We start from the raw sequence: 17096 nt of genomic DNA, 5'->3' as shown, positions 1-17096 counted from the left end.
GTCTAGTGACAGCTGCCCAAATCAGATGGCTGTAGTGTACAAGAGCAGATGTCTGATAAAGAAAACGGTGGTATACATACACACTGGAATATTACTTGGCAGGAAGGAAAGAGCAATCAGGAAATTGCTGCCACAGGGTTGAAGCTGGATTATATTCTGAGCAAAGTCAGGTGAGGAGGGCCAGACCCAGAATTGATCTCTCATTCTGTGGGATATATATGGGATCTGAAGAAACAGGGTAAGGAAAGAACCAAGGCCTGAATGCAATAGAAAATGAGACCATTCCTTTAGTGAGAAACTTCCCAGGGGATGGGGAAGGGTTAAGAGAGGGGCCCTGAACCACCATAGAGAGAGGGTGGTGGATTTGGGAACAGTTCAAGCATAAATTCCTACTAGCAGCTTGTAGTCCACAATAAATGTAAAAAATAATCTATTTTCTCTTGACTTCAATAAGTGTTAATGCTTTGATCACAATCAAACGTCCCTGAAGCTCATCCCACTGAAGAACCACAATTTCAAGAATGCTTAATGAAAAATTGGGCATGATCTGCCACTGTATATGTGCGTGTGCGCGCGCGCGTGTGTGTGTGTGTGTGTGTGTGTGTGTGTGTGTTAAAAGTGAATAAAAACTAGGAATAAGATTCTTTTTCTAAAAGAGATCTCCATATTACCGTTCATGTCTATAGATTAGATAATAAGGAATGGGAAATATCTAGAATTAGTCTGAGATTGTTTAAGGGACATGTTCAAGAACAGCAAGCAGAATTTCTTCAAGAATCAAAAAATATAAAAATATATATTATTAATCCCTCATCTAGAGGATAGGCCCACACTGACCATATTTAATATTTACTTTATGACTTAAAATAGTCACAGAATGAATGAGTAGGCTGTCACCTCAACATCCAAAAAATAGATTCAAGGTCTTTGAGAATTATTCCTTCTAGAGAGGGTCACACCTAGCAGTGTTAGTTTGTAGATTAGGGAGAAGGAGGGTCTGGGCTTCATCAGGGGTGCCCAGCCAGCTCTGAGCTTTGGTGACTGGAGAAGGGGGACTCCACAGCCCAGCTCAGCAATGCTGGAGGTGTGGGGGCTGGGAAAGGTGCCAACAGGGAGCCAGATTTTTCACTCTGCCTTGTTACTGCTAAAACCTGGAATCTACCACTAGGACCCTCTCCACAGTCCTAGAAATCACTCTTCTGACTGTGACTATGCCAGGGTAGTAACTAGCTCTTCCCGAGTTAGTAAAATATTAAACTAACTGGTAACATTTTAAATACAAGTTGAATCTAAATAATTCCTAGGGCCTAGTCCCATATCCACTTTAAAGCCAAACCTCTAGTCAAGTATTACATAAGACACTCTTCCATAAAAACTCAGCTAAAAATAAGAAAATGGAAATAAAAACAGAAATTGAAAAAAAATCTCCCCCCCCCCCCAATTTCTGAATTACATGTTCAGTTTTGGGCCGTTGGTACGAGATAATCAGTGGAAGCATTTGGGGGCCTGATAAATTTGAAACTAAAGAAAATGAAAAGTGCTTTAACATAATTCTATAAAAAAGAAGTTAAAGAAATTAAGAGTATTACCAACAATTTCAGTTTTGCTAAAGGACTATCTATTGGTTTAAGATGCCAATTGCAGTTTGAAGCAGCTGCTGTCATTTTAAGAACCTCCAATTCAAATACCTCAACCTTTTATGGAAAGATGGAAACCCAGAACTAATATTTGTTCAAGAAATACCCGTAGGGTATGCAAAGGAGACAGCAACTCTGCTTTTAAGAGCAGTTAAGTTACACAATGCCCCTCAGATCCTCAGCATCAATATTCATCCCTAGACCCACTCTACCAAGATCCTCTCAAGTTTTCTAAAATGAAGGGGGCTGGGGAGAGAGAAAATGAAGTGAACAAACCAGATCAGAACAAAAAGTATAAGAACAGGTTATAAAGGCCTCCCATGACCCATTCCAAGGTCCTTCCCTTTCAGAGATAAGGAGACTCTGACCCAAAGACATGAAATCTCAGGAACTATCTCTCACTGATGTAAAAAATCTTGTGAGAGAAAGAGGAAGAGCATCAGATGTCAAGCCTTTCCTTCTAGTTCATTCTATTTTTCCTTTCCTTTTTCACCACTCTCTCTCCTTAACTTCACATCACACTTCTGGCTTACAGGATTCTTGGTTGTCTTGGCAGTTTGTATCATAAAAGCACAAAAAAATTCATCTTCTGAAAAGGAATTCACCAGAACTCTAGGTTACACAATAAACTTGGACTGACACAGAAGTGGGAGGGCTGAGGACCTTCATGCCACGGTCTCTCTGTCAGGTCATGTTTGACAACTTCCCTTCTCATGGCTTCTATCCACTCTAACAAGGACATTTCTGAAATACGCCACCCACCATGTAATCTATCTCATCTGTCTTCTTGCCTTTCTAGAGACGGGTATCTCTGTTCTGTAAGTTTCTTATTGCTTTTTTGAAAGAATTCTTCAAATTATTTCCATTCTATTCTAGAAACAAGTCTTTACCATCTACTTCTCCTTTTCTAAGAACTGGAAAGGCATTTATGTGGTCTTCTTAGGCATTTATGCATTCAATTGGAATATAAAAACATCGCTAAAATGGCCTAAGTGGAGAAGAGCAGTTAATGGGGGAGAGCTGACTTACATTAACAAGACAGTAAATGACAAATTACACGAGAGCTAGGTACTTATTTCTAAGTGGTGATGCTGGCGGATTACTTTAGGAAATAGGTAGGACTTGTCCAAAACAACTGCTAATGGTTAATTATTGATGTTTCCAGTAGTCCTGAATTAGATTGCTATTTACACATACATTATTAATATAGTTCTACGGGCCTACTTGTAAAAACCATGCCCAGTTGATAAATTAAGGAAGACCCTTAGCTAAAGATAGCACAGTATCATTTATAGGACTTCCCACAATGTCAATGCCATCTAGATTCTAACTTGGGTTATGAACTAGGGAGTCCCAATTCAGAACAAGGACTGAGTTTTCCATCGGTCTTCTAATAATTCTTATCACCTGGTTCCAAGTATGCATTCAAATTCTGCCTGCAGGAAGAAAGAGCATTTTCTACCCACAAAAGATTTCGTGATAATTTGGTTAAGACTGACTCCCAGCTATATTTGATTAGGGCCTTTCTTTTTCCATAGGAAACTAATTATATGAAAGAAGACAGTGTGGAAGAAAAAGAATAATAAAATTTAGGAAAACAGAAATCCTAGAGAGATGTTTAGGAAGTCCGAAAGGTTGAACTACGATACGATCGAGTCTCTTTTCATTTACAATATCTCAAGGTGAATGGGACAGATTTCATGATGAAAACTGACTTCAAATTCCTGCAAAACTAAGATGAAAATAGAAGGCCGCATGTTAAATAAACATTTATTTCCCAATCCCAAATAATTCTAAAAGGAGATCGAATATGTTATCGTTTGACTGATGTTTAAAGTCAGGTGCTTTGGGGGGCAGCGAATTCCTTTTTTCACAATGATACATGGGAAGGTTTGTTGATAATGAATTGCTTCAGAATTGAAAAGAGACTTTTTTTTTTTTAAGTTAAGATTTTTTAAGTAACCCTTTTGAAAAATATTTGGCTTTCATGCTGAGATATGCTCACATAGGTATCACCAGAAAACAAAAGAATCAATCCTACTCAAAATATGAAAACTAAACTCCTCGTCAAATCCTGAGAAACGGACTCTGTGCCGCCTACCTGGTCTATTCGGGATGTCCCGGCTGCAGTGCACCAACTATCTTGGAGTGAATCTGAGCCCCAAGCTGGCAACTGCAAACTAGATCTCACCTTCAATAGCATAGAAGTTTTCATCAGAAATCAGCAGTTTGCTTTCCCATACCCACCCACATAAAAACAGAAAAAAAATATTTTTAAAAAGGAAGAAAACAGAAACAATCAAAGTTCTAGTTTGGACCTTTGTTTTATCCTCTCAAGATTTTTACAAAACAAACAGCTATTTGTCACAGAGGGACCTCATTAACCTGTAATAGCATCCAATTATTAAAAGGCCTGGGAGGGTGGGGGAGAAACAAAAAAATTATCAGGCCATACTTAGGAAGTCACTGATAACAGTGAAAGGTAAAAAGTTTAACTTGAGATGAAAATGCTTAACATCATTTTTCTATAATCACAACTGTACTAGTATTTTTAATATAGACACAGGGATCATAGTCAAATATAAGCACGATTCGGGTATATTTTAGTGTCATGCTTGTAGGAAAAAGTCATTTGAGTGGTCAATTAAGATTAAGAAATGCAAGCATTGTTCAGAAGGTAGGATGATTTCAAGGGGTCAAAAATCATATTCTAAAAAAATATATATTCCAAGCTGTTCCATGTTCAATAGTAACTTATTTTGAACTTAAAGAATGTCTTCGAGTCTCCATTTTCCCCAGTTATTTTGTTCCTTTGGATTATGAAATGCTTAAAAACTAGAACTTCCTTGAATCCATTTTATCATCTACTACTACTAGTACTACCACCACTACACCCCCCCACTCCCACCCCACAATACTAGAAATTAAGGTCACTTACATACCATTCTTACCTGTAAGGGTAAGAGTGTATTACTATTGTTGTCTGTTCTGAACACATTGTCTTCGATCCAAGATTTGGGAGTCAGTGAAGGAGTCGAGCGGGTAAATTTCGGTGGTGCTATGACATTACCCGAGAATGGTTTCTTCAAGGGAGAGATCTGATTCATAGTTCCTGGAATGCCAATGTTTCCAGTTCTGCGGTGGTCTCTGCCATGCATTGCTCCCCAAGACATGCTTCCGGTGCCCCAGCCACTGCTCTGATGGTTGCTCCACGGAGACTGTTTCAGAAGAGGCTGAAAAAAAAAAAAACACATTCATTTCAATAGCAGGCATGCCAAAGAGTTTCCATTTCATCATGTTCAAGAGAGTCATCGCCATCAAGAATTCCGATATCACACACACACACACACACAGAAAAAAAAATATGGGCCACAGCATAGCTTGAGATCATGTTAGATGAAAACATTCACTAAAGGCTCGGGTATGTTTCATTCTCATCTACTACAGCTTAGAATAAATTAAATTATGCTGTAGGACAATTTCTCAACCAAAAGCCGTGGGTGACTTTTCATTCAGATATAATGAATCAGAAGGAACGTTTAAGATCCTGAAAGACAGAGCTTACACATGGTGATCTTAATTAAAGCAACCCTATTCGGCTAGGCTAGGTGAACAACTGGAAATAAACAGCCCTTATCCATTCAAGTATCCAGCCCTATGGGTAAGTATTTAGATGACAGTTTATTTATATTTGGACAAATTATACCTTCACAGAAGTTACCAGCCAGGAGGATCAAGTTTGGTGTTACTCTGCTGAATGGATTTTAAATGTCTACTGGAATTTGGAAAGCACAGGAAAAATGTTTGCATTTCTCATTCAAGGTTTAAAAGTACTTTGCCCTTCCCAATTTTAGGGCCTGCAGCTTCTTCTGAGCTGTTTTTGTTTTTGACTTCACACACACATACCAGTGAACTCTTTAAGCTGTTATCTGATATTACCCATAGGTGGATCCACTGAGATAGCCTCCGCTCCACGCTTTAATTAATCTCTTAGATATCTTAATAGCACAAGGTCTCTCTTCATTTTCAAAGAAAAATTATTTTCCAAACTAAAACCAGGGTTAGAAGTCACTGGAAAACCCATCAAGAGTTTAGAATAATATTTTCCAAAATAAACCTCATAGCTAGCACTTACACTGTCAGTTGGCTTAAATTTGAATCTTGTTTGTTTGTTTGTTTCAGGCTAAGATTTATTTACCCAGGAGTACAGGCCACACAGTTGGTCTATCTAAGGCACTAACACAAAATTTAAAAATGCACATTTTCATTTATAAATCACAATGACACCTTTAAAATTCAGCCTGCTTTGGACAATGCACGTTTTGAAAAGACTCATTTTCAAATTAAATTAGTCTTTGTTTTTATGAAGCATTTCAGTGCTAATGTAATCCCAAATACAAAAGCTTAGTTTGGGGACCTTAGATAAATCATTCGATGCCGGACGCCCTGAATTCTTTCTCCTGCACCCTAGTGTTCAAAGTTCTCTCCCAGGGATGCCCAATTCCATATGATAGTTATGTGAGCTCGTCCGACTGCACCGAAAGAGACCCACGTTAGAAAAAATAAAAATAAAAATAAATAAAAAGAAGCAGATCTGAGTTCCAGTTCGAGGTGAATATGGACCTCTGCACTGTGCCCTAATGGTGTACACAGACTTCAAGCAGACCACAAGGACCTCTCATTTTCGGTGGCCAGTTTCCTTTGCAAAACTGAAGACTGAAACACAAAAACCAGTTGTGTTCTCGAGAAGGTAAAACCATGCCGAGAGGCAGGGGGAAAAAAAAAAAATATCCCCTTCGGTTTAATTCCGGTTAGGTCAGGCCACGTTCTGGTTCTGTCCTCCTTTCTTGGGAGACAGAGTGATTCAAGGAAAAACTGCTGTCCCCTGGCGAGTTTCAGCCAACTGTGTCACTGTCACCTTTTCCAAAGGGGAAAACTAGGCGTCAGCACCGGCCAAGAGCCTCCCTGGAAGGCTGCACTTCTGTGCTCCTACAGTGCCCACTCGGGAGCCGGCTCCCCAGGATTGCCGCGGGCTCCCCTGCGAGCCCCATCTCCTGCCTGGGTCGAGGCTCCCCACCAGCCCCACTACCGCTCTAGAGTCCAGAGCAGCGGGGCTGGCTAAGCGGGGCTGGGGTCCGAGAGTCCTCGGACGCACACACCCCACCTCGAGCTGCCGGCCGGCCAGCCTGCTAGTGTTCTTTCAAAATGACAGTTCCCGGGTGCAAACCAGCAGCTTAGCTCCCACTGCCCGTTCCCGGGACAGGGCGGCCTCGGCGAAGCCCGGGGACAAGCACCGCACTGCACTGATAGGAGCGAGTGAGATGTGACATCCGCTGGCCTCTGTGCAGCCCCAGAAACAGCTCCGGGAGCTCAATAGCTCCGGCTCAGGAGGAGGAAGAAGAGGACTGCCACCCCGCAGCCCCTAGATCCAAGTTCACTTCAGAGTTCTAAAACCCCCAAAAAAGGGAGCTGTCAAGTTCGCATCCCGGCTCCTTTCACCCTTCCTTCCTTCCTTCCTAGCCACCCAAGCTCCAAACACCAACTTGACAGCTCGGCTCCTGACATCCTTGGCCCAGCCAGGGGCCGGGACTGAGTGTCCCAAAGTGGGGGGGAAAGAAAGGGTGAGGATGAAGAAGGGAGCCTGATCCCCAGCTCCTCCCGGGGAGGGGGGGGGGTCTCCGGCATCCATCCCTCCATCCAGCAGCTAAAAATCCCGCTGGGAAGTAAAGTAGCCCGAGCTGAGCTGGAGGGAGCCGGGGGATCCATCTCCCCAGTGGGGTCGGGGAAGTTGGAAGCGCCGCCGGCTTGGGTAGCTTTGCTGAGGGGGTGCGGACGGATGATCGGGGAGTCCAGGACGGAAGGAAAGACAGACAGACAGACAGACAGGCAGGCAGGCAGGCAGGCAGGCAGACAGACTGACTGACTGACTGACTGACAGCCAGGGCCCTACCTGGTGGTGGTTGTACGAGTTGCGCTGCTGCAGGAAGGCAGCGGCGGTGGCGGCGGCGGCGGCGGCCTGGTGCGGCGGCTGCTGCGGGAGCTGCGGGCTCACGGGCGACCTGCGGCTGGGCGGCGGCGGCTGCTGCTGGGGCGCCGCGGGCGGCGGCGGCGGCGGCTGCTGCTGCTGCTGCGGGGCGAGGCTCAGGGCGGGCACGGCCGAGAAGGGGCCGCCGAAGCCGCCGCCGCCACCACCGGAGCCGGAGCCGGAGCCAGAGCCGGAGCCGCCGGAGCCACCGCCGCCTGCGCCGCCGCCGAGCCCCGCGCAGCCGTGCGCGGCGGCGACGGGCGAGAAGCCGGCGAAGAAGGCGGGGTGGCTCATGGCCGAGGGCAGCCCGGGGTAGAAGCCGTTCTCGGGGTCGGGGCTGGGCGGCGGCGGCGGCATGGCGAGGGACGGGCCGGGGCCGGGCTGCTGCGGCTGCTGCTGCTGCTGGGGTGCGGGCTGCTGGGGCGGTGGCTGCTGCAGTTGCTGCTGCTGCTGCTGCTGGAGCTGCGCGCTCTGCTGCTGCTGCTGCTGCTGCTGCTGCTGTTGCTGCGGCGGCGGAGGCGAGGCGGGCTGCACCGCCCAGGGCGTCCCGAAGCCGGGCAGCGGCGGCGGGGACGACGAGGACGAGGACGACGGCGGCGGAGGCGCGGGGCCACCAGCACCACCTCCTCCTCCTCCTCCTGCCGCGCCTCCGGGGGGCCCCCCGACGCCAACGCCAACGGGGTGCGGCAGGTCGGCGGCGGCGGCGCTCTGCAAGCTGCCGAAGGCGCCCGCCGCGCCCAGCAAGCCTGCGGGGCTGCCGAGCAGAGGGTGGTGATGGTTGGGGGACTCCATGGAGGAGGAGGAGGAGGAGCCCGGCGGCAGCAAGGGGTTCAAGGGTGGCTGCGTGGTGGTGCTGGTGCTAGGGGACGAACCCGCATCGGGGTGCTCGCCGTGGCCGTGGCCGTGGCGGCGGCGGCGGTGGCGGAGACTCGGCAGCGGCTTGGAGGAGGAGGAGGAGGAGCAGCAGGAGGAGGAGGAGGAGGAGGAGGAAAAAGAGGAGGAGGAGGGCGAGCGGTGTTGCAACGGGCGTCCGGGCCCGGGCGTCGCTGCTGCTGCTGTCGTTGTGGGCGTGGGTGACCCCGGCGCTGGGCTGCGCTCACGCAGTGGCCGGTGCGGGGCACAGGCGGCGGGGCTGTGCGATGGCCTCTCCCAGGGCAGGGCGACGGGCTCGCCCAGCTGCTGCTGCTGCTGCGGGGAGGTGGCCGGACTGTGCAGTGGCCTCTTCCGCTGCCTCTGTAGTGACTGTCGTGCGCGAGGCTCGCCTGCGCTGTGCACTTGCCGCTTCTGCAACTGCCTCGGTGGCTGCTGCTGCTGATGGAGAGCTAGCGGCTCACCCGAGGGCTTCCAAGGGGAGGCGGCTGCTGGGCTGCGCGCTCGCCTCTTGGGCAGCCCGGCTGGCCGGCGGGCTGGACGGTCCCCCAGCTGCTGCCCCCGGGTGCTGGCGGGGCTGAGCGCCGGCCTCTGGGGCCGGATCGCCAGCTGCTGCAGCTGCGGGGAGGCGGCGGGGCTCTGCAGGCGCCTCTTCTGCCGCCGCACCGGCCTCTCCTGCAGCGGCCTCCGGGAGGCGGCCGGGCCCCGCTGCTGCCGCCGCTGCCGCTGCCTCTGCTGCTGCTGCTGCTGCTGCTGCTGCGGGCCTCGTGGCCCCGGGGGCAGCGGCTCCCGCGAGCGCTGCGGGGAGGCGGCGAGGGCGGCGCGGCGCCGGCCGTGGCTGTGGCGGCGGCGGCTGTGGCTGTGGCTGCGGCCGAGGCGGCGGCGGCGGCGGGAGGCCGGGGAGGCGGCCGCGGAGGCGGAGGCGGAGGCGGAGGCGGAGGAAGAGGCGGGGAGCTGCGGGGCCGGCGCGGGGAGGAGCCCCGGGGCGCCGAGCAGCAGCAGCAGCCGCAGCTGCAAACGCAGCCGCTGCAGCAGCTCGCGGGGCCCCGCCGGGGACAACCCGGGGCGGCGGCCCGGGGCGGCGGGCGGCCCGCAGCAGGGCGTGGCGGTGCGGGCGACGCCGGGCCGGGCCCCGCAGCGCGCGTCCCTCATGGAGGAGTCGGGCCTGCTCGGAGGGACCCGGCGGCGCCCATGGAGGCACAGGGGGCGAGGGGGAGCTATGCGAAGGGGACCCCACTTTGCGGCCACTTCCCCTACAGGGACACCGGTTCGGTTCGGTTCGGGTCGGGTCGGTTCGCTTCCCGCCCAGGCCCTGGCTCGGTAGAAACCCGGAAACGTGCGTCAGCGCCAACTCACACTCGCGCCCGGCTCGCCCGCCGGCACGCGCGCCCCGCCCGGGTGGTCACGCCCATTTATCCGCCCCGGACACGCCCCTCTCTGCATTGCTATACTCCTATTGGTTTATATGCGCTCCTGGACACGCCCCCTCTTGGCATAGCTTTGCTCCTATTGGCGCACCAGTCCCGATGGACACGCCCTCTCTCTCCCGTTCAGCCACGCCCTACCGGGATACGCCCATCTCGCTCTTCTCACGGACACGCCCCTAGGTGTGAGCCGCGCCCCTACATGTGAGCCACGCCCCTCTCGGCAGAGCTAGGCTCCTATTGGCGCGGACGAGCCTCTGGACACGCCCATGCTGGCGCAATCACGCCCCCCTCGGTATGACACGCCCCTCTCGTGTGTGGACACGCCCCGCCGCGCCTGCCGCTCGCCGGTTCCGCCCGCACGCGAGCGCGCGTGCGCGTTCCCGTGTCGCCCAGGCGCGCTCCCGCCTCCCCTACGTTTCTGCCTGTTGGACTTGGAGCGTCGGGCTCGCGCACGGTTCGTTCCCAGAGTTGCAAAGGTCCCGCCCGCCCCGGCAGGAGTTCGAAGCCGGCATCCAACTCCATCCCAGGCCAATGAACGCATGAGCCCACCCGCGCCCCATTTTTTGCCTCCCTTGAGGCCTGGTGCTTGTGACCTGTCACCTAGGCCCTGCCCACACCCCCACACCCCCCGAAGTCCTGCAATTCTTGGAACCGGTGGGGGAAACTGAGGCATGGGAAACTTGGTTGCACAGTGTGCATGGAATTCCACACAGATTTCTGGGTGTGCAATTTGGGGCAGAGGGTTCTGGGAGTTCAAACCTCCTGCACCCCTTGAAGAAGTTTTTTGGGGGGTAAAGGACCAACTTGGGGTGCAAACCCAATGCAATATAGCTCAGGCATGGAGGGAGGGAAGGGGCACGGGCCCTGCACCTCCAAGAGGTGTTCTCTGTACACCCAGGCGTTCCAGCCCCTACCCCTGGGTGCCCCCCAAGTCTGGGTTTGGGACAGCTCCAGGTCTGCTGTGCCAGGATCAGTGTTGGGGGGACACTATGGTGCTCCCCTCCTGCTAGCATCTCTGCCCCCCTCCAACCCCCTAGGGAGCTGCTAAATATTTCCAAAGCTTTCTGAACATTTTCAGGGGAGAAAGATTTCACACTTTGGGGGTGGGGGGTTAAAGGGAGGTTCTGACTCCTCCAGAGACTTACTTGTTGAGACTTGCAAAATGGAAGGGGAGCCCTCCTCACTTTGCTTTTCCACCAGGAGGGAGCCCTAGCTAAAAGCGGTCCAAGTAACCCCCCCCTCCCCGCCACATACACACATAAAATGTTTTATATTTGGAAGGCAGCAAAAATAAAAAGTGCCGGTGCAGATAAAGGAGAATCGATTCAGGCTACATCATAAGATGGATCTCGTGTTCCTCTTTTGCAAATTTATATATATATATATATATATATATATATATATATATGTATATATATGTATATATATATATATATATATATTCCCCCCTCCCCTTGGCGCTGAGAGAAGTGAAACTGCTGAAAGCAGCCCCAAAATATCACCAGACTGATGCCCAAAGGTGATTTCAAATTATTTGGGTTTGAAAGGAGACCAACAGTACATAATAGTGTGGAGTGAGCACACTTGTAGGTAAAGTGAACATTTTGGAGCCCTGGACTCTTATGTATTTTATATATTCCCCTCTCCACTCCTCAGTTGTGCTTCAGAAAGTCTGAGGGTGCCTCCTGACCAGCCAGGAGAGGGTCAATGTTATGGCATTTAGGGTGCAAGAATGCCTCTTTTCTGCTTAGACTTTGAGGTTCAGTGCTGCTCTCCCCAGCCCACTCAGAATCTTCTGGTTTGAGATACCAGAAATCCACCCAACACCTTTAATTGCTAAACTACATTTGCACCCCCCCATTGAATTATTTCTGCTTTTGTTATTTGTGTTTCAAATTTGTAAACATGAAAAAATACAATAACATCGCAAGGGAGACATATTTTATGTATACGTCTGATATTCTAATGAACTAAGCTATATCACATTTCAAATGAGGAGAAAGTATTTTAACAAACCTCAGATGGTTTCAAAATTGATCTGAGGTATAGTAAACTCATCCAAATGAATCATTTCAAACCCATTTTTAACCATCAGGCAAAACAATTGGAGGAGTATTTGATATTCTAGAAATTTTATATCATTCTAATGTGTAAAAAATACTTTTGCTCATAAATGGTAATTTTTATAGCATCTACTCACATTATTCACTAACTTATGTATTTTACAGACTACTTGTGGCAAGCATGTAAACTGTTAAAGAATTTTAAGTGAAGTTGTATTTGGTTGGAATATCTAAAGATGCATGAAAAATTCTGGGAGGAAAAAATAAGACATACAACTTAGTTCAGTCATTTATTAAAAATGCATTTAGCTCTGTGTTAGGAGACCGGATACACTTGCATGTCAAAAGATTGTTTTTCTGAGAAAAAGTTATTTGAGGTTTTTGTTACTGGTTGTGTTTTTTATAACTCTTCCAAATGGAGGAAGACGTTAGGTAGTTCTGAGAGTTCATAGTCAAGTCAAATTTCTTATGAAATGCACTAATTCCCAAATCCAGCTGCTGAGTTCTCCACTCAGTACCAGCCCCCAATTCCAAGTTTTTTTTGTTTGTTTGTTTGTTCATTTTGGGTCACAACTGGTGGTGCTTGGGTTATTCCTGACTGCACTCAGAAATTACTTCTGGCAGGCTCGGGGGACCATATGGGATGCCTGAGATCCAACTTGGGTCTGCGGTGTGCAAGTCAAATTGTCCTACCTGCTGTGCTATTGGTCTGGCCCTACTCCAGGCTTTTTCACATGTAAATATGTTTACCTCATGATCCAGGACTAAAACATAGACTTGGAGTGTCCTGTATTCTTTCCTCCTGCTGTTTTAGGCATGTGTGAAATATTTGTTATAACCCAATACATATGCGAGCATATGTGTGTGAATCTTTTCATGAAACAGTTCTTCCCCCCTTGACACATGTAATCATTCTGAAAATTCAATTGACCTGTTAAAGTTCAATTGATGTGGACCTAGCTCTCTAAATTAGTTTTAAGAGCCAACAATAAACTATCAGCTGAAATTCCAAATGCTGCCCTAGAAAGATATTTCTTGTCTTGCTCCACTGAGGCTCCTGGGCCTTCCTGAAGCTGAAAACATATAAGCAGTGGAACAAGAACTCCCACTTTTTCCACCACTCTGCTGCCTCTGTCCTTGACCTCTTCCAATTTTATTTTTTGGGAGGAGCATTTCTCATTTGAAATGTATTATAATTTTGCTCATAGGATATCAGACATAAATATACATATAATATATATTCCTCGTAATGTGTATTTTTTTTTCAGTTGTATACAAATTTGAAACACAATTATCTAATTTTTTGGAGGAAAGGTGCCTTTTCTTCTGCATCAGAAATGGCTGGTTTAGGCCCCAAGCTCCCACTGAACAAAACTCAGGCCTCGGGCCTGGAGAGATAGCACAGCTGTGTTTGCCTTGCAAGCAGCGGATCCAGGACCTAAGGTGGTTGGTTCAAATCCCAGTGTCCCATATTGTCCCCTGTGCCTGCCAGGAGCTATTTCTGAGCAGACAGCCAGGAATAACCCCTGAGCACTGCTGGGTGTGGCCCAAAAACCAAAAAAAAAAAAACAAAACAAAACAACAACAACAACAACAAAAAAAAAACTCAGGCCTCCACTGGCTCACTGGGCTTTCTCCCTTACCTTCTCAGATCCTAAGCACACAGTCCCTGCCCACTGACAAGATCAAATCATGGACCTCTTGGCTTTCTCTTCACCCCTATTTATCTTCTACCCCTTCAGTGCTCTTTTTCTTTTTTACTTTGATTGATTGATTGGTTTTGGGCCATACCCAGTGGTGCTCAGGGATTACTTCTAGCTCTGCACTCAGATATTGTTCCTGGCAGGGTGAGGGACCATATGGGACTTCGGGATTCGAACCACCATCTGTCCTGGACCGGCTGCATGCAAGGCAAATGCCCTACCACTGTGCTATCTTTCTGGCACCCCCTTTAGAGCCCTTCACTCTGGAACAACTAACTACCTATTTGAAGTTCCCAAATTCGACATATCCAAAACTGCAACTCCCCAACCTCTTTCATGCCCACCTGTCGTTTGATCTCACAGGCCTCAGACATGGTGGTCACCCTTGTCTTCTCTTTGTTCTTAGCATGTTTGGCTGATACAGAATCTCACCACTCCCTCCAGAAGCACCAGTCACCTGCTTCCAGGCCACCATGGTCTCTGTTACTATCACATCCTAATCACTGGTCTCCAAGTGTCTGATTTTTGTTTTGTTTGGGTGCCACACCCAGTGGCACTCAAAGGTTACTCTTGGCTCTGTATTTAGAAATTACTCCTGGCAGCCTCAGGGAACAAAATGGGATGCTGGGGCTCCAACCTAGACAAGCTACATGCAAGTCAAATGTTCTTCCTGCTGTGTTATCACTTCCTCCCCCAATGTTTTTTTTGAGGTGCCAGGAATACATCCTAGGTAACATGCATGCCAATATAAAATATGCTATACGATTGAGTCATAATCCCAACTCTCAATCTCCAGATTCTGTTCATCCCAGTATAATCAATTCTGAATACCCAGAATAATCTTTTCATATTGAAAAAGAGACTGGTTCCTCTTGGGGCCAGAGAGGAGAGAAGTGGTAGAGCCTTTGCCTTGCACTCGGCTGACCTAGGAAAGACCACAGTTCCATATGGTCCCCCAAGCCAGGAGTGATTTCTGAGTGCATTGCCAGAAGTAACCCCTGAGCAAGCCAAAATAAATAAATAAACAAACAAACAAACAAACAAAAGACTGGTTCCTTACCAGATAATTTTTACAGGATGGAAGTCAGCATTCCCAGCTTCAGGGCAGCCTTCCTGGCTCATACTGGCCCCTGGGCTATTTCCACCCTGCCGTGGAATGCTGCCTTAACACCTGGTTTAGGCAACAACCTCAGGGTCTTTGCCCTGCAATTCCCCTGCTGAGAATACTTGTCCCTCCCAGCCACCCAGACCAACCAGGTCCACTCTATTAGTTCTCTTACTTCTTTTTAAATTTCTGCTTAGGCTCATTTCTTTACAAAAATTTGTTTTCTAGTTGCCTTTTTAAACTCCACCCTCTATCCTGGCCACTCTGCTTATGGTAAAGGGTGTTTGCTTTTTCTCCATCTGGCACTTTGAATGCTTAAGTGGCTTATCTGTGATCCCCATTCAGCCAGGAACCCCAGAAGCTAAGTAAGTACATTCTGTTTTTCACCATCCCTGTGTCCCTAAACACCTACAACAATGCTTGCATCCAAAATGGGCATCTAAAAAGCTTGTGAGGAATGAAGACTGCTGATATTCATAGCAGTTAGGAACTTAGACCTCTCAGCATAATTAATATATCACTAGGACAGAGAGAGTCTGCTTATCAGTGGCTTATGTGCTGACAGGAGTCACCCAAACACCACCCAGATATTCCTAGCAATTAGATAATTCCAGGCATTTGCAGCATGAGTGAGTGAAGACAGATGGATGGACAGTCTGGAATTTATTTTTCTCTTTACAGTCTTTAGATTTATTGAGTATTTATGTAATAAGAAGCAGTAACAACAATGTATATGTGTAAGTTGTACATATATATATATAATGTGTATGTATTAAAAATATAGCATTTCAGTTGAAGGTAAGTAGCTTTTTAGAAAGAGACTCTTAGTAAAGGGAAAGTTTAGTTCCAATATTGACTATGTCAGTAAATAATTAGAGTTTTATAGGTGAAAAGAGTTTAGTACATTGATGGGAAACCAGGGAATAGATGAACTCCAAGAGGCAAGACTTCTGTCTTGGTTGCTTAAGAGGACTCTCAACTCCAAGCCCAGGCATATGGAAGGGAAATATAAACGGGGTTCATTCCAGGATCTTGAGCAAAGACAGACAAGACTGTTCCATCAAGTGAGCTCAATTGCTGCTGAGTCACCTCCCTGCTGGCACCTTGGTGCCACCTGGTTGTTCTGTGATTCCCACACCCCATGGAAAAGGGTTTGCTTTTCAGAGAAAGCTTGTTTTTCATTCTGGCTCTGGCTTGGGGGAAGAAGTGATCAAGGCCCAGACATACTCCATCCAGTTTCGGGGTACTTACTTGCCATAACATTATTCTTCATGACCTCTGTTTTCTCCTTTTCTAACCTTTTTGTCATACTCTTCCCCATGATCTCCTCCTTTACCTTTAAATATCATTTACGTTTTGGGTTTCCTCATTATGCTTGTTTTGTTGGTCCCTATCTTTACTACAAGGTCTTCCTCAGCAGCCTTCTCTACCGTCATGTCTTCAGATCGTAACCTACAAGCTGATGCTTTCCAACTCCCTCCAGATGGACAGTCGCTGTTAGGTATGACACATCAACACATTCTTAACTCAACATACCATCTTTTGCCCAGCCCACTTCTCTTTTGCTTTTAAATCGAGCTGGCTGACATCACCCCACAACCAGTTCTTGAAAAGAGCCTTTCAAACTGGAAGAGATCAGCTCCTCAAATAGATTTCCCAGAAAGAAAGCCAGTGTGTTTTCCAGGCCATGCTGTTCTGTAGGTGTGCCTCTTTCATTGACCATCTCTCTCACCTTCTAAAACAATTGGTGCCCAAGCTCTTGTCAATTCTGCCACAGTAGCATTATTTAAATACAGTCCCATCTCTTCACCTCCCCTATGCAGTCTCTGGTTCCCCCTCTTTTCTCTGCCCAGCCTTTCAGCTGCTTCCCTTCCAGCCCTTTTTCTCAGAATTTCCCCCTCAAAGAACAGCCATAATACTGTTATACTGTTCTACCTAGGACCATCTCCCTTGCTCCCATGGTAGATAGAAAAAAGCTTTCAAAAACGTCTTTGCATCTAGCCTTTCTGCTCTTATCAGTGTGTCCTTTACTGTGCTTCCTGATCCTCTGCATGAGTCTTATTATTTCCCATCTCAAGCCTGCTCACCTGGTTTCCCCTTCCTACAATGCCTCTCACCTCTTCCACCAGCTAATGCTTCCTGGCCTACTTCCAGTCCCACAGCCACTTCCAGTTTTCCAGAGTTGAAATTTTCGGCATTCTCCTAAAATTGTCATCATATTTTGTTGTTATTCCTTGTGTCACTTGCACAATAACTCTTCGGCTCT

The 17096-nt window shown here is 48.0% G+C and overlaps 1 protein-coding gene across 1 annotated transcript in view; it reads right to left on the bottom strand.

Annotated features, from left to right (window-relative positions):
* The window catches only part of CPEB2 (cytoplasmic polyadenylation element binding protein 2), a 68298-nt gene extending 60597 nt beyond the window's left edge, over window positions 1-7701 (bottom strand). Inside the window, exons 1-3 of the mRNA XM_049789967.1 lie at window positions 7588-7701; window positions 4580-4870; window positions 3739-3828 (exon numbers count right to left, since the gene is read on the bottom strand). Coding sequence (XP_049645924.1) covers window positions 3739-3828; window positions 4580-4810 — 321 coding nt within the window. The 5' untranslated portion in view covers window positions 4811-4870; window positions 7588-7701. The remainder of the gene's footprint in view (window positions 1-3738; window positions 3829-4579; window positions 4871-7587) is intronic.
* Window positions 7702-17096: the final 9395 nt, after the last annotated feature.

Source organism: Suncus etruscus, chromosome 16 (genome assembly GCF_024139225.1).
Source record: "Suncus etruscus isolate mSunEtr1 chromosome 16, mSunEtr1.pri.cur, whole genome shotgun sequence".
NCBI lineage: Eukaryota > Metazoa > Chordata > Mammalia > Eulipotyphla > Soricidae > Suncus > Suncus etruscus.
This window is presented reverse-complemented; position numbering and strand designations above follow the sequence as displayed.